Source organism: Aotus nancymaae, unplaced genomic scaffold, assembly GCF_030222135.1.
Source record: "Aotus nancymaae isolate 86718 unplaced genomic scaffold, 86718_ANA_hifiasm-v0.15.2.pri h1tg000022l_1, whole genome shotgun sequence".
Classification (NCBI taxonomy): Eukaryota; Metazoa; Chordata; class Mammalia; order Primates; family Aotidae; genus Aotus; species Aotus nancymaae.
Genome location: NW_026988435.1, coordinates 33,787,046 through 33,810,069, shown reverse-complemented (window position 1 = coordinate 33,810,069; position 23,024 = coordinate 33,787,046). Strand labels below are relative to the sequence as shown.

Sequence of the window (23,024 nt, the reverse complement as noted above, 5' to 3'; positions counted from 1 at the left end):
CATAAGTGTCTGTTTGTTTGTTTGTTTGAGCTAGTGAAATTCAATAATATAAGGACAAAAGAAATGAGAGCTGGATTAATTAGATTATAGATTGTACCGTGCTGCCCCCTATAGTACAGGTAAGGAAATGCTGAACAGTTAAGTGATGCCCAGAGTTACGATCTAAGTGTCAGAACCAAGACCAGAAAGCAGTTCACCTGAATCCTTACTTTCTAGTCCATCATTTTGAGTCTCTTTCACTGGATACTTCCAAATCTGAATGCCATCATTTTGTAGTAATACTGTGAATGGTTTCAATTTTATAGCAGAGTTTATGGAGATTAGTTTCATCTCTTAGATTAACTATGTTTTGTTGCTGTTGTTTTTAAAATTTTCTTGTTAACTTTTGTTATATATAATCCATTTATGAATTGCTAACTTAACTTTACTTCACGGGAAAAACAGAACAAATAAACTCAATTCTCAAGATTTTGTCTTTTTATTAAAAATACTTCGGTTTATACAATGTGAAGATGAAAAATAAGCAAACAACTCAGACAAATCTTGTATTTATCTTTGTAGATGCTGTACTTTCACAGGGAGGGCAAGGTAGATAAAGTTTGCTAACTTCATTAAAGGAATTTTGAGACATGTAACTGAATTTCATACAAAACTGCTCTATTCTCATATAGGTAAATATCCTCAAAGCCTGAGTAAAAGCGTTAAAAATTTGCAATTAAAAGAAATACCAATATAATTAGAATGAGGAAAAAGCACTTGTGACATTGCTGGTATAATTCAATATTAACATATATTTGTAACCTACATTTTCATATATTATTGGTTTGTTTCTGAGTTAAAGGAAGTCTTTGAAATTTATAACAAAAGCTTTCTTTCCAGGTAAAAGTTGCTACTTATCCCAAGTAAGAACACATTTTCTTTTTCCTTATCCATTATCATAAGGTTATTAAGCAAATATTCCAAAGTAAACTTCCTAAAAGAGAAAAGAAGGAGAAAATATAAAACATTGTTCTATCAACTTTGGGTCTAATCCACTTTGGGTCTAACAATCTGCTTTGAGCATAAAACCAATATCACTGCAAATAAATATGTGTCTTCATTTTACAATAGATATTTTCATTTTACTCTTTGTTCACTTCAAAAAAAGACAAAATATTTGTTTTATATGTTTTATATAGAACAATATACAGATTTATAGTATTTTAATTTTGGTATTAATCATTTACTGTTTATGATCATTAATTGGTTTTGTGGAAAATTATCAGATGCTCTATTTCTTTAAAACATTCGAATTCTTATTTGGCTATTGAAGTTTTCCATTCATATCTTGTTTGGTTTTATATCTCAGGTGTATGCATCTTTTATGCATCCCAAACAAAAATTAGCTATTAAACACTCTCACATTATCAGGCTGATTTATATGAACAAACTGTGATATCCTTAATACTGTCTGAGTTATTTGTGATTTTACGGCCACAAAAGGACTCACTGAGGATTCAGCTTATCGACTGTTTCCAGTTCAGATGAGAAATAAGAATGAACCAATATTTGGATAAAAGAAATGTAGCAAATGTTGGATTAAATCCTACTTTATAAATTGAAAGACTTATTGAGCCATTTTTCTGTCTTAAAAAGGTAGCTCACTAAGGCATAGTCAGGGTAGTGCACAGATTGTGGTTGCTATGGTAGTTACTGTCAATTTATTTACAATTTCTTCAATAAACAGTTTTTAATTCCCTAGTCTGTTGCCTAGAAAAACAGAAACATCCCTTTTAGGAAATTTGTCTTTGATAAAATACTTATAAATCTCACAAAGTCTCAACACCATGTTCAAAGCCATGTAAATTAAATAAATTTTTAGTTGCCTAAGCCAAAAGACAGGTGCTGTGTGGAGATGAATCAAGAGTAGGCTCAATGTTGTGTGTGTTTCACTAACTCAATGAGGTCAGCTGAGGAGCTCTATGAAGCCCAGGTCAAATTTCCTTACATGTATTTCTCCATTCTGTGTCCTTTCACCATGGTGCCTTTATTTCAAAAACTTTGAAGACAATTTAAATTTTAGGATACCCTTTTAACATTTCAGAAAGTCATAGGAGTTGGAGTAAATTTTCTAAAATCCACCCCCTCAAGTATTTATCCTTTGAGTTACAAACAGTACAATTATACTCAAAACATTTTAAAATGTACAATTACGTTGTCGTTGACTATAGTCACCTTATTGCACTGTTTAATAGTAGGTCTTATTCATTATTTCTAAGTATTTTTGCTGGGGTGGGGAGTTGGGGGTGGTTAGTAAGCACGAAAAATAGAAAGTTTTAAAAGTAATGCTATAATGAACTATTAACAGATCAGTAGACAGTGGTTAGAAATTACCTCAGAATAAATGAGTACAGAATAGACATAGAAGAACATCAGGAAAGAGCTTATAGTGAATACGAAGAGGAGGTAGAAAAAACAAGCATTGATTGAAATAAGTGAATGGAAGACAGAGCGGGTAGGGGAAATATAAACAATAAACTGCTACCTGGCTGTTCCTATAGACACTGAGAAAATGGGAAGAAGAATGAAAGGTGAAATGAGAATGAAAATAGAGGTCATATATACACTACTGAAAAAGGATAAAGAAAGAAAGCAATTGGCTAGAGTATGCAAGAACAGAGGCAGATGCAATCTGCAGTTTTAGTCGGACTTTGAATAAAACCAATTATAAAGCAGAGTGTTGGGGTTTGAATGGAAAACTGAGCTGCTACTCTGATAAGCCTGCATAGGAGCTGAATTTTGTGCCCTCAATTTCTAAAATTAATTCTTACATATATTGCATCCAAAAGGTTCTGAAGCTGGTGTGCAAAGCCAAAAATAGTATAAAAGTAATTGTGAATAAAATGCTAAAAATCAACATATGCTCTCTTTTTTTGAGTCCTTTGGCTACGGTACACAGCAGCGCATTAAAGTCATTTTGCTTTCAAATGTTTTCATGTATTGTGAACATAGGCACTTTCTGAAGACCTCACCTTGATAAATAAGTTTTCTTTTTAAAATTACAGATTTAACATCTGTACATTGAAAAAAATAGCTGTAAACTTAGTTGAATATAAAGTTATCAGTTTGGAAGATGACAGACAAAGGAAATGATTAATTATAAAAGGAATACCATAAAGCGTAGATGATGTAATATACCTGGTAATAGGCAATTCAGTTTAGCATTTGGAATGTGTGTATTTTGAACAGTCAGCCACTTCTTCTCATAAAAGCAAAGCATGTAAGTTCAAGCATGTCCTGAATAAGACGTTAAATAAGCTGAAATATTTTAATGAGAATGAGGGCCTCTCTCTGTATCGGGAGACAACAGATATATGAGTTGTAACATCAAACGTAATACAAATAACTGCAGCAAAGTAGGGTATACAGGTGACTCATCACATGCTCTGACCAGGGTATATAAGCCTCCCTCTACACTGGCTGGCATTCACAGTCAGGATATTGCCTTGAGCAGCAAACCAACTCACCACTCCTGACACTATGAGCTACTACGGCAACTACTATGGCGGCCTGGGCTATGGCTGTGGAGGCTTCGGTGGCCTGGGCTATGGCTGTGGAGGCTTCGGTGGCCTGGGCTATGGCTATGGCTGTGGATGTGGCAGCTTCTGCAGAAGGGGCTATGACTGTGGCTATGGAGGCTATGGATATGGCTCTGGCTTCGGAGGCTATGGATACCGCTGCTGCCGCCCATCATGCTCTGCAGGATATGGATTCTCTGGATTTTATTGAAATCCTTCCCTGACAACCAAACATGAGAGGCCATAAGAAGGTCACCCAACTGCAATATTGACTGCAATAACAAACAAACAAGGTCACCCTGGATCAAGACAAGATAAAGAGCAGATAGCATCTAAGAGTTTTAAGAATATCTATCATTCCATAATTCATTGCTTCTTGTCTCTGGATGTGTCTTACTTGTAGCTTTATAGCTGTGGGGTTTCTCTGTTTCTTTTGCAATAAATTATGCCAACTTAAAGCAAATACGTGGCTTTTATTTTATGCTTGATTCAAAATGGCAAAGTGGTTATTTGTCATTATGCCCAATAGAAAAGAGCAAACTACTATACATATATAGTATATTATATATAATAAATTAATTTTGTATAAACATGCACCTATATAGATGGCTGTATGCATGTGTGTGCATGTATATATCTGCATTCAGATGTTACAGTTGACCTCAAATAACGTAAGACTTAGGGATGCTGATTCCCCCAAGAAGTTGAAAATCCACTATAACTTTTGATGCTCCAGAAACCTAACTACTGGTAGCTGACTGTTGACTGGAAGTCTCACTGATAACATAAACAGTTGACTAACACAGACTTTGTACTTTATATGCATTATATATTGTATTCTTACAATAAAGTAAACGAGAAAAGAAAATGTTATTAAAATGACAAGGAAGAGAATTTATTTTTGCTGTTTGTTAAGTGGAAGCAGTTCATCATAAATGTCTTTATCTTCATTGTCTTCACATTGCATAGGCTGAGGAGGAGGAGGAAGGGGGCATTGGTCTTGCTGTCTCAGGAGTGGCAGAGGTAGAACAAAATCTGAGTATGAGTGCATTTGCTCAGTCCAAATCCACGTTGTCCAAAGGTAAACTGTACATGCACAAATGAAAACCGTAACACTCAATTGAAAAGTAGATTTTTTCTTTGGAACACTGGACCATATTGACCATATCTTTTTCATTTCAGTGCTCTCAGTTAGATAATGTTTGTGTTTAAATTCAGTCCTGAAATATTAACTTTATAAACTTTAATATCTAAAGGGAGACCAACATGAAGAGAATGTACTCCTATCATTTGTCCAAAATGTATGTGTATTTGGCCCCTTTAATGGTAAGAAAAGCAGTGATAAGACAAAGTATATATCTGAATATACACTGAAAATGAACTTTTTATGACTTTCTATCATGTTTTATTCCTGGTCCATCGTGGTGTGACGTGACATTGTTCTTTCATATCACCAGCACCTTTAAATATTTTGCAATACACCAAGGAAATACAGAAATCACTGCCATCACTTGCGAAGTAATTAATATTAAGGCTGTGACTGACCTGTTGCTTTAAATACTCTAGCCAAGTCTTTTAACTTCCAACAAGCAAACATAGAACTTTTTGTATTACTATTTCAAATAGTATGTGCCTATGAAAAATATGTAATAAAATATTATTATTTTTCAAGGATAATATATTTCAGTACTGAAACAGTCAAGCAAATTCAAAAATACCAGGAAAATAATATAATGGTGGAGCATGTAGAGGTACAACCATAAAGTTTTCCCAGTGCTCACCCTATTACCGTTTTGAATGGGAAAAAAAACTCCAAAAAGTGAAATCATTTGCTAAGGATCAAAAATGGCATGAGAGGGAGAACCAGAACCCAGTTTTTCTGAATAGCAGGCATTCTACTTCCCCGTGCTCACCATCCCATTCATTTTGTACTTCTCTGCTTGTGTGTTGTCACATAAAGCATCTTGAAGGCTCTGGTCGTGTGTGTCTGAGGAGTTTAATTATCACAGCCAAAGGACCACCTCTATTTATTTTCATTTGTGAACACTCTGTTGTAGAATATCGAACATGGCAATTTCGAATTTAGCTTTATCTGTGTAAAAACAACTAGTCAATAATGAAAATTTAATGTTTTAATATTTTTAAAAAATCATAAGCATTTGAAAAACTCTGACTTGTTTACTGAACATGATGGATGGGTTTGCTTAGCCAGATACTAAGACCAGTTCTTTTATTCAATTCCAGTGAGTTGTTGCAGTTTCACAATATATAGATCTCAGTAAAAATATCTTAGTGTTTCCATTGCGGAACTCTACTGGTTACTTTTACTGAGTATGACAGAATTTCACATGAAAACTTTTTACTCCCTAAGTGATAAATAGCATCATAGTCTGAAGAAAGACTGTCTATGTCAGAAGAAGAACAATTAATATAACCATTTAGAGAAAGTAACGCTTTTAGTGTGATGCAATTTTATCATACTATTACATCTCTAGTTGTTAGATTGTGTTGATTTGTGCTGAAATTAAAAGAATACCTTCAGAATACATTTCCTTCCAAGGAAAAGCTATAACCTGGTCTAGAGAAAATGCATCACAGGATCATCAGCCCCACAACTGAGAAAAGATCTAACAAAGCAAAATAGGCAGCATGACGTCATTCAATCCGTTTGTGATTTTATAGCTTTCTTTTGAAATAATGAGAATTAAATATTTAAATTAGCTACTGTCTTTCGATTTAGGATGGTCTGTAAAAATGGAACAGCTTCTGAAAAGACATGAGAAAGAAATTGAGAATAAGATGTGAGGTAATCAAAAGTTTCTCAATTAGGACAAAAAAGCATAAAACATAAAATATGAATATTAATAAATTGTGTCTTATATTAAGATATTCTATTGACATATAAACACAATTTTAAAGTAGAAAAAACAAACCATATGCTTGGAGAAAATATTTTCAAAACAAAGCTTTTCAAAGTACCTGTATCCAAATATGCAAAAAGCTCCCATAAATCGATGCTAGAATATAACAAATCCACTTAAAAATGGATGAAATACATGAGCAGGTACTGTAAAAAAGGAGAATATCTAAATGGCCGATACACATATAAAATGGTGGTCAGTATCATTAGTCATCAGGTAAAAACTAAATTAAATTAATACTTAGATATTACTACATGTCCAGAAGAACTGTCAAAGTCTAAAAATGACAAGCATTGTCAAAGGTGGAACAGCCAGAATTGTCTTACATTGCTCAGGATATTGCACATTTCTTACATTGCTGATTAGACTGTAAATTTAGAAAACTAGATTTTGGAAAATTATTGACAAGACATTTTGGAGGTGGTATTAAAAACTAGAAAGATGGTTATGTCTAGGGAATAATATTTACCATAATGGAACAATGGAACATGTTGAGGATTAGGGTGTGCTTGGCGTAGACAGTGTATGCACATATGCAAAAATTTATCAAACACTATACTTACATTTATATTATGATATAATTATTATTGTGTACGATATGCTTCAAAATAAAGAGCTAATACAAATGAAATAAAATGAAGGTTGTATGTTCCTCTAAGGTCAGATGCCACTGGAACCTATTTCTTCTCCTCCTTCTCCTTCCCCTTCCCCTTCCCTGTCTCCTTCTCCTTCTCCTTCCCCGTCTCCTTCTCCTTCCCCGTCTCCTTCTCCTTCTCCTTCTCCTTCTTCTTCCTCTTCTTCTTTTTTAGTAGAAAGCAGGGCTCACTATGTTGCCCAGGCTAGTCTCAAACTCCTGGACTCAAGTGAGCCTCCTCCCTCAACCTCCCGAAGTACCGTGATTAGAGGCATGAGCCACTTCTCCAAACTCTCATTTCATCTTTAAATCCCTATTGTTCAGATGCAGTCAGAGAATTACTCATGTCTTTGAGAGGCATAGACTTTAGAATTTATTCATCCATTCACCACTTATGTATTGTGTTGTTACTACAAGGTACTTAATGCAAAGAGGTATACAAATTCAGTTGTGAAAACGCATCTTTTGAAAATTATTTATAAGACAAATAACTGATCACTATATTTGAGATCATATAAAGTTAATAAGAACTTAAAGGCTCAGGGTTAAAGTTAAGGGCACAACTGAATTAACCATGTTTGGCGTCAGCTGTGGCTGTATGTGACTAAATTCTCTAGAGTCAGCTGAGGACTTGTGCCCTCAGTTATTTTTTCTGCCTGTTATCTTGTAATATTATACCTACGTTTTGAAGATTCTGAAAACATTTCCAATGTTAATGGTATCTTATTGAACTTCAAATAGCCTTTTGATTTAAATTATCTTTTTACATCATAGGCTTTAGTAAACATTTAACAGCTTAGTAGTCTAGCATGATATTTTCTGAGAATAAAAAGGTGCGTGTGTGTGTGTGTTTATATGATTTTAAAGCACAGAATAAGCAAAGGAAATACAAATGAAAGCTGATATGGTAAAAATAAAGATACAAGAAGAAGAAAGCAAAAAAAATTATCAAATAAATGAAAATGGATGGGGACCAAAAAGAAATTTTACATATTTCATAATTTCACTTAGTAATTATAACCTAATGGATGATGGGAGGACAGAGACTGGGTGATATTGTAACTGAATTTTAACATACCTACTCAAATGGCCAAAGTTCAATAGACTGACAGCAACAAATGCTGGCAAGAATGTCGGTGAGAATATGCAGCAGCGAGACTCACATTCATTGCTTATGCACGTGCAAAATGAAAGAGTAACTTTGGAAGACAATCTGGCAGCTTCTCACAAAGCTAAACACGCTCTTACCATACAATCCAGCAATTGTACTTTTTGGTATTTACCTGAATGAGATAAAAAATGTCTACACAAAAACCTGAATACAAATGTTTATAAAGTTTTATTCATAATTGCCCAAAGTTGGTAGCAACCAACATGCTCTTCAATAAGTGAATGGATAATCTTTCTATAGTATATTCATACAATGGAATATTATCCAGTGATAAAAATAAATGAGCTATCAAAAAAGGAATGGATAATCCTAAAAGCATATTTCTAAGCAAAAGAAGTCAACGTGAAAAGGCCACAATACTGTGTAATTCCAACTCCAACAATCTGAAAAAAAAAATCAGTAGTTTTTAAGAGTTTAGGAGAAGTGAGGAAAGAGCAGGTGGAGAACAGGCAACTTTTAGGATGGAAAAACTATTTTGTGTAATACTGTAATAGCGGTTACATGACTTTATGAATTAGTCAAAACCCATAGAACTGTATGGCATAAAGAATGAACCTTAATTAAACTATGAACTTTAATAATACAATACCACACATAATACAGTAATAATATATCAATATTGGATCATCAATCATAATAAATATCAATACCAATGCCATATATATGTGTATATATATACTTTTTTTTTTTTTGAGATAGAGTCTCTCTCTGTCACCCAGACTAGAGTGCAGTGGTGCAATTTCGGCTCACTGCAACCTCCACCTCCCGGATTCAAGTAATTGTCTGCCTCAGCCTCCCGAGTAGCTAGAATTACAGGCATCTGCCACCACACCTGGCTAATTTTTTTGTATTTTGTATTTTTAGTAGAGACAGAGTTTCACCATCTTGGCCAGGCTGGTCTTAAACTCCTTAGCTCGTGATCCACCCGCCTCAGCCTCCCAAAGTGCTCGGATTACAGGTATGAGCCACTGCACCTGGCTGCAATATATTAATAATACAGAAAAACATTTATATGTGTTACTGAGTATAGGCATATTCTGTATTTCATCCTTAATTTTTCTGTAAATGTAAAGCAGTACTAAAAATAAAATCTATGAATTTTAAAGAAAGATTGCATAAGATATCAGATATATGTGTGAGGAAATGGCAGGAAACGCTGAATATAAACACAAAGAGGAAGATGAAATGCAATATACATATTTAGGAGCACCTTGGGTTGGTGTCTTATCAGAAAAATGGGTCAGGATTTGAAAAAAATATTCTGGTCAGTTTTTAAAGCTGATTTTGCGATAAATTTTCGATTACTGTTTTTTTTTTTATCTGTTTCTGAACAATGTTGTCCCATCATTGTCAAGATCATAGAACTGTAGAATGCAAAGAGTGAATTCTAACGTGAACTATGGATTTTACTTTATAATTATATATGAATATTGGTTCATAAATTGTAAAACACAGAAATGTTTTTACTAGTCAAGATAGTATGCAAAGAAAAATAGTGGTTATAATGTTCTAAAATTAAAGAAAATATACACACTTTTTTTTTTTCTAGAGTTCTTTATTGGTGTTCAGAACAGTTGAGTTGATGTCTTTTGGCTTTCAAATGCTTCTGTTTTCTTATCTCCACAGGAGTTAGGTAATTCACCTTTAGGGTGGGGAACTGAGGAATAAGATAAAAGGATATGATAGACTGTAGAGCTTCGCATTTTACCCATTTCTTATTTAATTTGTCACTGAAGCATAGCAATTTAAAGAAAACCAGAGATGAAGAAATATTTAACTGAAAAACACAACATTATAAAATATGATTGATGTATGTGTCTAGCTATGAAAAAATTTATTTAGGGTCTGGTATGCCAAGACTTTAGATACAGCAATTTCTTCTCATTAAGTGATGTAATAACTTTTAAGGGCCGCCCTAACTCAGCAACAAAGCAAACTCAAACAATTTAATGAATGCGAGGGCCTCTCCTTGTGTCAGAGGAAAATGAATGATTTGTGTTAAGTAACTAATTAAAAAAACACAAACACAAAAAATCAGATATGCGTGTGACTCATCATGTGCTCTCACCAGGGTATATGAGCCTCTCTCTACACCTGCTGCCATTCATACTCAGGACTTTGCCTTGAGCAGCAAACCAACTCACCACTCCTGACACCATGAGCTACTATGGCAATTACTACAGAGGCCTGGGCTACGGCTGTGGAGGCTTTGGTGGCCTAGGCTATGGCTACGGCTGTGGATACGGCAGCTTCCGTAAACTGGGCTATGGCTATGGCTGTGGATATGGCTCTGGCTTTGGAGGCTATGGATATGGCTGCTGCTGCCCAACATGCTATGGAAGATATGGATTCTCTAAATTCTACTGAAATTCCACCTTGAGGACCCAACATCAGAGGTCATAAGAAGAACATCCAAATTAACCAAATATTGAATCAAATAAGGTCACACAAGATCAGTCCAAGATAAAAAAACATTTAGCATCTAAGATATTAGGAATATTTATTATCTATATTATGTCCGCTGACATTCACTGTCTGTACTTTCCTAACTGTGGAATTGCTCAGCTCCCTTTGCAATAAATTGTCTCAATTTGAAATAGCACACATGGTTTCTGTTTATTTATTTATCTATTTGTGCAAATGCTGACTCTCCATTCCATTGCATATTTCTTTTCTTGAGAGCTTCCTAATAATCTTAAAATTCTGGTCACGTGTTCATGTAACAATCACAGCTGAGTTTATGAAGATTAGTCTACTTTTCACACTATATGCTTCTTTTTATATATGATTTTGATGAACCGTGAACCTCTTAATTTCTAGCATATCTAGATCTAAATAAAAGTAATTAGTAAACAATGATAAATTCAAATGGTATAAAAATGTTAGGAAGAATTAGAAAGACTCAGACTTATTTACTAAACATAAGAATAGGTTTATACAGTCTGCTAATAAGACCCACACTTTTAGTCAGTCTAAGTACATACACTGTCCCTTGACTGGATCAATAATTCCATTGGAGGACTACACTACTTAGTTTGACAGAGTATGACAATAGCTCTTCCATTTTCCTGATCGTGAGTGGTATTTTACTTCAATACAGGTAAAGGCCCTTTGTAGCTATAAATAAGTATAATAATCAATTTAACTGCTTAGAGAAAGCGTTTGATACTTCTAGTACCATGTAGTATGACCAAATTAATAGAACTTGAATTTATTGATTTTATGGGTCACTGCAGGGTTTAAAAGAAGTATTCCAGAATATCTTTACTTTCAGGGAAGAGCTTCACTTATCTTAGGAAGAACCCATTACAACAAGACCATAGCCCCAAAATAGATGCATATTTGGCAGTATCTGAAACCTGTTTGATTTATTTGCGATTATGTTGCTTTAGCTTGAGTTAATAAAAAATGTAATATTCAAATTACCAACTGCCTTTTTAAAAATAATCACAAAAATAGAACACGTCTAAAGAAAACAGACAAAAGTTTTAAATAACAATGTGAGAGGTAGTCAAAATTTTTAAAACTAGAACTGAAAACATTAAACATAAAACAAAAAGATTTTAAAATGGGAGTTAATTATATTATTGCATTTTATTTATGTATAGATACCATTTTAAGATGAAAAAATCTACATATTGGATGAAAATATTTTTAATACATAAATCTGATGAAACATCTATACCCAAATATGTAAAGATCTCCTGAGAATAAATAATAAAATATTACTAGCCCAATTAAAAATGAACAAGGGCCGGGCGCTGTGGCTCACGCCTGTATTCCCAGAACTTTGGGAGGCCGAGGCGGGTGGATCACGAGGTCAAGAGATCGAGACCATCCTGGTCAACATGGTGAAACTCCGTCTCTACTAAAAATACAAAAATTAGCTGGGCATGGTGGTGCACGCCTGTAGTCCCAGGTACTCAGGAGGCTGAGGCAGGAGAATTGCCTGAACCCAGGAGGCGGAGGTTGCGGTAAGCCGAGATCGCACCATTGCACTCCAGCCTGGGTAACAAGAGCGAAACTCCGTCTCAAAAAACAAAAAAAAAAGAACAAAATACTTAATCAGGCATCTCAAAAAAAAAAAAAAAAAAAAAAAAATAGACACCTAAATGGCCTATAAGCATATGTAAAATTGCTGAATATCATTATTAATCAAAGAGAAATTAACATAATATTTAGATATCACTATGTATTCACAAGAATGGTCAATTCTTTAAAGAGTTTGAAAATGATCCGCGTAGGGTAGGATGTGAAGCAATTGAAACTCTCAAACGTCCCTGTTGGCACAGTAAATTTAACAACTTCTAAATATAATACTGTATCTTGAGATTGGTAGAAACTATGGAAGCTAAATATATATTATATAATATATAATGGTATTTGTTATTTATGATAATATATAATTATATATAATGTATAAAATAAGTATAGATATGTTATGAATTAGCAATTCCTATACCAGCTATAACAAAGTTACAGGGAAGTCTAGGTCTTAAAATAAGGATCTTAGCTGGGTGTGGTTGCTCACTCCTGTAATTCTGGCACTTTGGGAGGCCTAGGTGGGTGGACCACTTAAAGTAAGGAGTTTGAGACCAGCCTGGCCAAATGGTGAAACCTCATTCCACTAACATACAAAATTATTTTGCATTTGGGCATGGTGATGCATGCCTGTACTCCCAGCTACTTGGGAGGCTGAGGCAGGAGAATACCTTGAACCTGGGAGGTGGAGGTTGCAGTGAGCTGAGATAGTGCCACTGCACACCAGCCTGTGTGATAGAGCAAGACTCTATCTCAAAAAAAAAAAAAAAAAGAAAAGAAAAGAAATAAAGAATCTTTATAAGAAGGCATATAGCAGCTTTCTTTGTTTATGCTAGCTGCAAAAACAAAACCAAATCAAAACTGAAACTACTAAATTCTTCAAATATAGGTCTACCAGAGTAGAATCATAAATCAGTTGTGCTCTATTCATGTAGTAGACTACTTTTCACAAATTAAAACAACAAAATTCACATTACATATGATAGAGATCTACTAAATAGACAGTGATACACAGAATAATTGGGGATACAAATGGAAAATGTCAGTATACTATATGAGACCACTAAAGTGAAGTACAGAACAAGAAAACCTTATCTAGAAAGTTAATAGTTACTCTATGAGCAATAATACTGACTGGTAGAGTCAAGAGACAGATATGGGGAATTACAGTATACTTGATATAGGTGGTCCATAAGTATAAGCAAAATATCACCAACTTGTATACTTAAGATTTAAGTATTTTTACATATACCTTAAACAATAGTAAGAAAAAAAGCAAATAAAATGATAGGTGATTTGTTCCTCTAAAGAAAGAAAGCTATTTGAGCTAATTTCTCTTCTAAATCCTTATTTTTGGATACATTTATAGTATTGTTCATTCCAATGAGATGTAACATTTTTACCTGTAAGAACTTTAGAATTCATTTGTCTATTCAGCATTTATATATTGAGTTTCTATTGCATGCTGGTCATTGAACTGCAGCGAACAAATTTAGATGGAGAAATGTATAATTTGAAAGTATAATTTGAAAATTACTCATAAACTCATCAAAAGCTGAACAGTATATTCAAAATAATAAAAATTCAATAAGAAATTATATATTTAAGCTTAAAGTTAAGAGCCTATGTGGGTGGGGTTTGGAATCAGCCTTAGGTCTAGGTGACTAACTTCTTAGAGTCAGCTGAGGTACTCTTTGTCTTTAATTGTTATTTTCTTCATCCTGTGTTTTTACATTATACATATTTTGGGGGATTTATAATACATTCACAGTGCTAACAGTCTCTTACTGAATTTCCCAGGTTCTTTGGCGATGGCATATATTTGTAACATCTAGTGCTTTAATAAATACTTAACATCTTAGTAAAGATTAGTTAGCTATTTTCTTTTAGGAAAAAAAAGGAATGCACAATAGGTAAAGGGAATATAAAGGCAAAAATATGAAAAAATGAAGATATTATATAATATGTGAATTTAAGTAAGTATTAAATGAAAATTGATGGGAGGCAAAGAGAATTCATATATTTCATCATCTCACTTAGTCCCAGACTCTAATGGGAATTAAAAGAGTGTATTGATAAGAGGACAATTGTGTGGATCAGGGAAAGGGAATGAATGGTGTTTATAAGAGACGGGGGCAATATAACCTGTATTTTTGGTAGCACCTTGGATGTCTAATATGCCAGTAAGGGAGTCAGGGTAAGAAAAAATATTTGAACAGTTTGTAAAACTGCTTATAAAATAGATTTTTGATTACTGTGATTTGAATTCAGTGCTTGAGCAGTATTCTATTATGTTGTTAAATCAAAATGGTTTTTATTTTTTAAACTAGTAAAACCAAATAAAAGAGAATATTCATTATGATGGCCAATGTTCTAGAATAATAGGAGAACGATGGCTTTAACTTTTTACCCCACGAAGTTCTTTACTGTTATGCATAGCAGGGGAGAAGATGGCTCCAGTCTTTCAAATGTTTTCTTCCCTTTAAAAAGGGACCTCACCTGAGGTACAAGATACCTCTGAAAGAATGTGATAAATTTCAGGGCCTTGAATTTAACCAGGGTCTTTTATTTAACCATAAATGAAGCAAAACAATACCAGGAAAGCCAGAGATGAAGCAATACTTAATTTCAAAACATAGCATTACCAGCTGTGTAATATAATATGCCTACGAAGAAGTCTATTTGAGGTCTGGTATGTACAGACTTTGAAGCTACAGCAATTTCTTCTCATAAAAGTGATGCAATATGTTAAAGGGACAGCATGGCAAGACAGCAATGGAAGCTCAAACACTTTAATTAGTTTGAGGGCTTCTTCAGATGTCAGGATTGGGTCAGCTAAGTGTAACATAGAGAATTGCACTAAAATAGGCGGCAAGTGTTTGTCACGTGATCTGTCAGGGTATATAAGCATGCCCGCACAGATGTCAACATTCATACTCAGAACCTTGCCTTGAGCAGCAAACCAAACTCAATACCTGTGACACTATGAGCTACTACGGCAACTACTACGGAGGCCTGGGCTATGGCTGTGGAGGCTTCGGTGGCCTGGGCTATGGCTATGGCTGTGGATGTGGCAGCTTCCGCAGACCGGGCTATGGCTATGGCTGTGGCTATGGAGGCTATGGATATGGCTGTGGCTTTGGAGGCTATGGATACGGCTCCTGCTACCCATCATACTATGGAGGATATGGATTTTCTGGATTCTATTAAACTACTGCCCCAGCAACACAGTGTTTCAAATTACAAGAGGACATCCCAAAGCTGACTTCAACCATTGGACAACCAAGATCATGCTGGAGCTATTTGCACAAAATGATTTAACGTCTCAGAACTTCAGGCAATTTTGCCATTTACGCCCATATCTCTATCATAATCCTAGTATCCTCTACTTTTGCTTTTATAATTGGTTCAAGTATCTATTTATCTTCCAATAAAACATTCTAATTTGAAAACACAATATGGTTCTGTTTTGTTCATGAAACTCGGTTTTATGTAAGTGATGGCAGTTACATTCTACTCAATTGTCAGCGAGAGAAGCTATCTCCTTGGCTGAGAATCTATGTTTTTTCACATACCTCATAAACATGCATGCAGGTAGATAATTAAATAGCTCCAAATAATAATAATAATAAATTAAAATGAAAACAAGAACTTCAAAATGGTTAAAAATCTGATGTTTTTCAACATTTTGCTTTTATTTAGATAATATTCAGATTTAAGGCAACAACAAAAATTAATACAAACTTAACATGTCTATATATTTATATATCAAGCATATATATTTTATTTAATTCAGGACGTATTTGTCAAGTAACTACAAATGTGTAATGAATCCTTCTATTAATTCAAAATTTGTTTCTTTTTATTGTAAAAGCAAGCAAATGGTGACAGATCAAACCATATTACTAGGTTAATTATGAAAGTTTATTATCTTTCCAAGAATTACTGTATTTGGTATAACCTCAACCTATCATACTCTTCCGCACATTAATTTATTTGACATTTCCATTGAACAACTGATGTATATAACTATTAAATTAGTATAGACTTTTTTTCACATTGGATTAACCTATTTAACTCAAAACATTTTAGCTAATTTTTTTCAAATAGATTTTCTATTATCTTACTTGATCTTCATGGCATGATATGGCTATCTTCCTCACCATCATCATTATATCAAAAAATTTGCAACTTAACAAAGGAAAGAAACAAGACTTCATTGTCAACTGATTTATTTTTTAGCTTAAGCTGATGACAAGAACACTTTGATCCAAAGAGCTTTCTTACAAAGCTGAATTTCAGTTAAACCACTCCCCTGATAAAAATAGGAAGAAGGGGGGCATTTTGTTGATGAAATTTTAAACGACATAAATGTATATCAACTTTTTTCTAAAGTAAAATGATATATTCAACAAACAATACAAAATCAAGACATCTTGTTTAAATTGGTCAAAACTTGTTAAATGTGTTTGATTGAGTCACAGAGTAGCACCAAATGTTGCTGAACTAGAACAGACATTAAATGGTAGCAGTTACATTCATTTCATCTTTTAGGTTAAACAACAATGACAACAGCAAAAACATTCAGAAAACTTACACCAGTTCTAGTGGCAGAGTCAGGGTCAGGGTTATTGCCAAGATCTTCTGAATGCAGGTGCCACCATGAAGTCTTTATTCCCAGTATATTTTCTCCCTTCATGAAACCAAAGAGGATATCTTGAAAGTTCTGCTCAGTTTCCATAACATAACTGAATTTATGCGGGACGTAAAGATGGTTTCTTAGAATCACTATTTCTACAATATTTTACTGTTCTGATTTAGAGAATTGAACCTCTTAATTTTGATGTTATCTTCATCTAGATTTCAACTGTAACATCTATGTGCATATCTATATGTGTGTATATATATAAGTATACCTATATTTATCTGTATGGATATATCTATTTCAAAAGATTAAAATTTTCATTTGAAAGTCACAATGTTAAACTTAGCCATGTGGTATCAGCTATTTTTCTAGTCAATTCAGTCTGGGTGTTATAGGAACACAATATGTAGAAACGCAAGGTACAGTGGTGTGTTTCCATTATTTTGCACTTATTTATTCAAGTTAACAGTTTCAAAGTCAATGGACATGCCTACAGAGCTAAAAATAAAAACATTCATCAATGTGATTACATTGAGAAACATTGTATATGATAATTTTATTCAAATACATTATCAAATTTTATTACATTTTATTATTCATTTTTATGTGTCTTAAGGAAAAATGTTTTGAATTTATGGAAAAATATCTTTATCTTTCAAATGAAAGTTATCATTTGGCCAATAGAAAACTTAATTTTCATTATTTCACACATCAACACAGGATTTCAATTTCACAATTAACTCATTATCTTCCTGGAGAAATCTCCCAAAAATAACATAACAGAGAAATAATTGTGCAAGTCATTAAGTCCACTGAATTAAGAGAAAAAAAATCAGAAAAGTAAACATTTCTCAGTTTCCAACAGAATTTCAGAATCACTATCCCAAAAAATACTGTAATTGTTCTACTTTTTAATTAGGAAAAAAACAGAAGTATTTGGGTGTTTTGGTTAATATATTTCACAGCATTATATAACTATATATGTACATGTATCTATATATGTGTATTTGTGTATCACAATGAGATATATCTTATTATTTTGTTATTTGAAAATACTAAGTAAAACAGGGCACATTTTATTAAATAATATTTCATTTGTAATAAATAATAAAATGTGACTTTCACTTGTAAAATCTATTGGATTATATTTCCGTCGGACATGGTTATATGCATCAGAAACAGCAATGTACATCAGCCTTTCATGAAGGTTGTAAAATCTAGCAGGTTTACCCAAGAATTCCTGAGGTTCTTAAACTAGTCAGGTTTTTTTTTGCTAATTGTTTGTTTTCAAAAACTACTCATGGAGAATAAAAAAATCTGTCCAGTTTTCTTTGTCAGAACAAAAATAAAGGTGGAATGAATTTTGAGTAGGAAGTGGAAGAAAAATGGTATCTGTAAAGCATGAAGCCAAGGTAATCTGAATTTCTAGGTAATATTTTAGGTAGAGCAAATTCTGGAAAAGTGCATAACAGTATAAATAGACTTGTTTGTTTTTTTGTGTGTGTGTTTGTGTGTGCGTATGTGTTTTAGACAGTCTCGCTGTCACACAGGCTGGAGTGCAGTGGCACGATCACGGCTCACTGCAGCATCAACCTCCCAGGGATCAAGCAATCCTCCTGCCTTAGCCTCCCGAGTAGATGGAACCACAGACATGCATCCTCACACCTGGCTAATTTTTTAATTTTTTCGTAGAGACAAGGTCTCCCTATATTGCCCAGACTATTCTCAAACTCCTGGTGATATAATTTGGCTGTGTTCCCATTCGAATCTCCAACTTCAGTTGTATCTCCCATGATTCCCACATGTTGTGGGAGGGATCCAGGGGGAGATGATTGAATCATGGGGGCTGGTCTTTTCCATGTTATTCTGATGATAATGAATAAGTCTCATGAGATCTGATAGGTTTATCAGGGGTTTCTGCTTTTGCTTCTTCCTCATTTTCTCTTGCTGCCACCATGTAGCATGTAGGAAGTGCCTTTCACCCCCTGCCATGATTCTGAGGCCACCCCAGCCATGTGGAATCTGTAAGTCCAGTTAAATCTCTTTTTCTTCCCAGTGTCAGGTATATCTTTATCAGCAGTGTAAAACAAACTAATACACCTAAGCTCAAGCAATCCTCCCACCTTGGCCTCCAGAATTACAGGAGTGAGCCATTGTGCCCCACCTGAAGAGAATATTTTTGAATAGCTGTTCAGGCTGGTGTAAAAGTGAGTTTGTTTATTATGTTGATAAGCCAGAATGATGTTTTGCAAGCTGATATAGAAGTTAAAGTAGTTTTATATTATGCTTACTATGTATTTTTCGTTACTTTGTATTTATGACAGCTAATCAGAAAATTTATTTCTTCAAAAAGTTTGTTTTCTTTCGAAGGAGGGATAGCCTTAATTTCTCAACTCAATAAATATATTTGATATTTGAAGGCTTTATCAGCTTAAAAGCTTTAAACTAGATCAATGTATTTAAATCTATGTGGTGGTAAAATAGAAGAATCTAAAGGATGATATAAAAATGAGAAATGAGAAAATATTTAATGAAGGCACATTGTCAAATACAAATAATTCAATAAGCTTAGCGATGAAGAATTCTATTTAGGATTTTTAATTGTGTAACTTTGAAGATGAAGATTATTTTGTCATTTTAAAAAAGTGTATTGGTTGGGCATGGCGTCTCACACTTGTAATCTCAGCACTTTGGGAAGCCAGGGCAGGTGGATCACCTGAGGTCAGGAGTTCGAGGCCAGCCTGGCCAACATGGTGAAACCCTATCTCTACTAAAAATACAAAAATTAGCTGGGCATGGTGGCAGGTGCCTGTAATCCCAGCTACCTGGGAGGCTGAGGCAGGAGAATCACTTGAACCCAAGAGACAAAGGTTGCAGTGAGCCAAAATCACACCACTGCATTCCAGCCTGGGCAACAAGATAAAGATTCCATCTAAAAAAAGAAAAAAAAAAAGTTCAAGGGCATTCTAACCATGCAACTAAGCCAGCTCAAAGATTTTGAGTTTGTGTCTCTCCTTATGCTAACAAACAGATTGATGATTTGCATCGAGTAAATAAATAAATTGGAATGCAGTGAAAGGATAGCCATATGTTTATCACATATTCTGCTCAGGGTATATAAGCATTCCCTAAACATGCTGATATTCATACACAGGTCCTTGCCTTGGACAGCAAACCGAACTCACTATCCCTGACACCATGAGCTACTATGACAGCTACTATAGAGGCCTGGACTATGGCTATGAAGGTTTTGGTGGTGTGGGCTATGGTTACAGCTGAGGATTTGGCAGTTTTCACAGACTGGGCTATGGCTATGGCTATCGCTATGGAGGCTGTAAATATGGCTGTGTCTACAGAGGCTATGGAGATGGCTGCCGTTGCCCATCATGCTACAGAGGATACAGATTCACTGGCTTCTACTAAGCTGCTGCTTTAGTAACACAGTATCTGTTACCTTAAGGGGATTTAAAAACAAGTTACTTACTTCTAAGATACAATGGGGGTACAGGTGTAAATGTGTAAATTCTCTCATTCCAAAGGGAGAAATTGGCCAAAACTATAGGCCCCAAACAAGTCCAAAACTCAGTAGGCAAGTCATGAAATGTTAAAGCTTCAAAATAATCTCCTTTTACTCCATGTCTCACATCCAAGCCACACTGATGCAAGGGGTAGACTCCTAGGGCATTGGGCAGCTCTACTTCTGTGGCCCTGCAGGGTATATAATATATATATTATGTATTACTGATATAATTGTTTTTCCCTTAAATCATGCTCTGCACTGTTTCTGCTCCAGACATTCCTCTGACTATAAGCTACTTATTCCTTAATTCATACTCTGTACCGTGTCTATTTTAGGCATTCCTCCAATTATGAACTAAGATACAGTTTTTTTTATATATATATATGGAAATAATTGAATGGTAAGATATTCCTTAGGCACTCATTCTATGAATATATGATTTTATATAGAGGATTATATAAAGCGAAATAACTGAGTAGTGACACTATAAACTGAGATATTCTTCAAGCCCTAATTCTATAAACTAATATATGATTCTATATAAAGGATTACATAAAAGGAAATAACTGAGTAGTAACACTATAAATTGACATATTCTTCAGGCCCTAATTCTATAAACTAATATAAGATTATATATAAAGGATTATATAAGAGGAAATAGCTGAGTAGTAACACTATAAACTGAGACATTCTTCAGGCACTAATTGTGCCAGGATTCTGCTTAGCTCTCATTCCTTGGTACCTATATAGGGGATTACCCACATTTTATCACTTGACTGATTTTCTGAAATGGAGAATAAAAATGGGATGAGATTGGGTTTTAGTAACACAGAGATCAAAGAGGAAGGCTAGTGTTTGGTTAAATGCTACTCTGACAGCAGAAATCTTGTTGGAACTCATGTTCAGCCTTACAACATTTCCCAGAATAGCCAGTAAGTTGCTCATATTATGCTATTCATGGCTCTTGCATTGATGTCAAAGTCATGTAATTTATTCAAATAATATTTTTGAATGCCAACTAAATACGAGGCTTTATTTTGACACTCAGCGGGTCAGAGAAATACCCCATTGTAAAACAAACAAACAAACAAAAAACACAGTGTCACTTGAACTGGAAGTCATTATGTTTAGTGAAATAGACAGATATCACATGTTCTCACTCATAAATGGGAGTTAAACGATCTTATGAATGTAGAGAACAGAATGATAGATATTGGAGGCTAGGAAGAGTGTGTGGGTGCAGGGGTGATAAAAGTTGGATGAAAGGTGTAAGTTCTATTGTAGAGTGATTATAGATAACAACAATATATTGTGTATTTCAAAGTAGCTAGAAGAGAGAACATGATTTATTCCCAACACAAAGAAATGATAAATATTCAAAGTGATGGGTATCTCAAATATTCTACCTTAAACAATATACATTCTATGCATGCAATTAAATATCACACGTATCTCATAAGTATGTAAAATATGTATCAATAAAAATTTTAAATAAAGTAAAACTTTTTAAAATGTATCATTCAACTACTCATAAATCTAAAAAAAAGCTTAGCAGTGTGATTACAGTCATATAAAACTGATACGTTTTTGGAGTTCCAAGTTTCAAGATATAGGTAAATCTGGATGAGGTTTAATCAGGTATGAGGGAAGTCTTGGGTATTTTTAACTCTCTGGGCTGAGCGGAGAGACTCTCTGATCAGCTCTCCCTAAAGAGATACTCCTTCTTTTCTATATTTTTCACAATTGCACCTCACATTTAGAGAATTTCTTGTTATTCTAAGTTTCACAAATATTTTTAAAATTGCAGATAATTTGAAGAGTTGAAATATGTCTGAAATAAGAAACACTGTAATCAATATCTTAGAAAGATTTGGTTGATATCTTAGAAAAGGCTAACTAAAAAGCGCTTGAAAACAAAACACAACTAAAAACATAGGCACTGAATAGACAAAGACAAGAGCAAATATTGACTATGGAGATCTACATGGAAAGAATAAATGTTGATTTGAGTAAATAGATTGTAGCCAGAACATTTTACCTACTTCAGACTTTACCTAGATATAGTAATGAATTGTGGAGAAAAAGAAGTTGAGCGAAGTTTGAAGTGAGATTAGCAAAAGATACAAGAGAGGTGAATTAATGACAAAAAGTAGAGAAAGAGAAACCATTCTGTATGAAAGCAGATTATAATCCTAATTTTTGGGTAACAGTGAGGGTAGAACATATAATGGAGAAGGGACTTGGGATATAAATAGAAAACTCTGGAAAGACTTCACATGAGATGGACTTTTGATCCCTGTAAGAGTCTCTCTACTTGTGACTACAATTGTGTTATATTCTTCAAACAAAACAAATATTTGCATGCTGGTGTGCAAAGCCCAAAATAAATATAACAATTGTGCACGATCAAAATTTTAAAAGTCTATAAATTAGGAGACATTTGTTTCTTTCAGGGACATACACAGGTGAATCAAATCTTTCTTGCTTCACATGCTACAAAATATGTGTGCTTTATGAAAAAATTGATGGGTTTAA

General features: G+C 34.1%; 2 protein-coding genes and 1 pseudogene across 3 annotated transcripts; all 3 read left to right on the top strand.

The window, feature by feature from the left end:
• Positions 1–3,468: 3,468 nt before the first annotated feature.
• Positions 3,469–3,989, top strand: LOC105713752 (keratin-associated protein 19-5-like). 2 transcript variants are annotated; one of them, XM_064379975.1, is made up of 2 exons: positions 3,469–3,568; positions 3,599–3,989. In XM_064379975.1, the coding sequence occupies exons 1-2, from the start codon at positions 3,520–3,522 to the stop codon at positions 3,766–3,768; spliced, it is 219 nt and encodes a 72-aa protein (XP_064236045.1). In that variant the 5' UTR covers positions 3,469–3,519; the 3' UTR covers positions 3,769–3,989. The 2 variants fall into 2 exon arrangements, with proteins under 2 accessions (XP_064236045.1, XP_012302969.2); XM_012447546.2 differs by having other exon boundaries at positions 3,520–3,604; positions 3,677–3,768.
• A 6,451-nt stretch (positions 3,990–10,440) lies between these two features.
• On the top strand, positions 10,441–10,715 carry LOC105713756 (keratin-associated protein 19-4). Its single transcript, XM_012447558.3, is given in 2 exon segments — positions 10,441–10,638; positions 10,641–10,715. Coding segments are annotated over 2 exon segments (273 nt in total).
• Positions 10,716–20,167: 9,452 nt separating this feature from the next.
• LOC135276374 (keratin-associated protein 19-2-like) lies at positions 20,168–20,392 on the top strand (annotated as a pseudogene).
• The last annotated feature ends 2,632 nt before the right edge of the window (positions 20,393–23,024 follow it).

Excerpts from the sequence above, each read along its gene's own strand:
- LOC105713752 (XM_064379975.1), top strand. The coding sequence starts at position 3,520 with ATGAGCTACTACGGCAACTACTATGGCGGCCTGGGCTATGGCTGTGGA. Across the intron at positions 3,569-3,598 it reads CCTGGGCTATGGCTGTGGAG|GCTTCGGTGGCCTGGGCTAT; the intron begins GCTTCGGTGGCC and ends ATGGCTGTGGAG.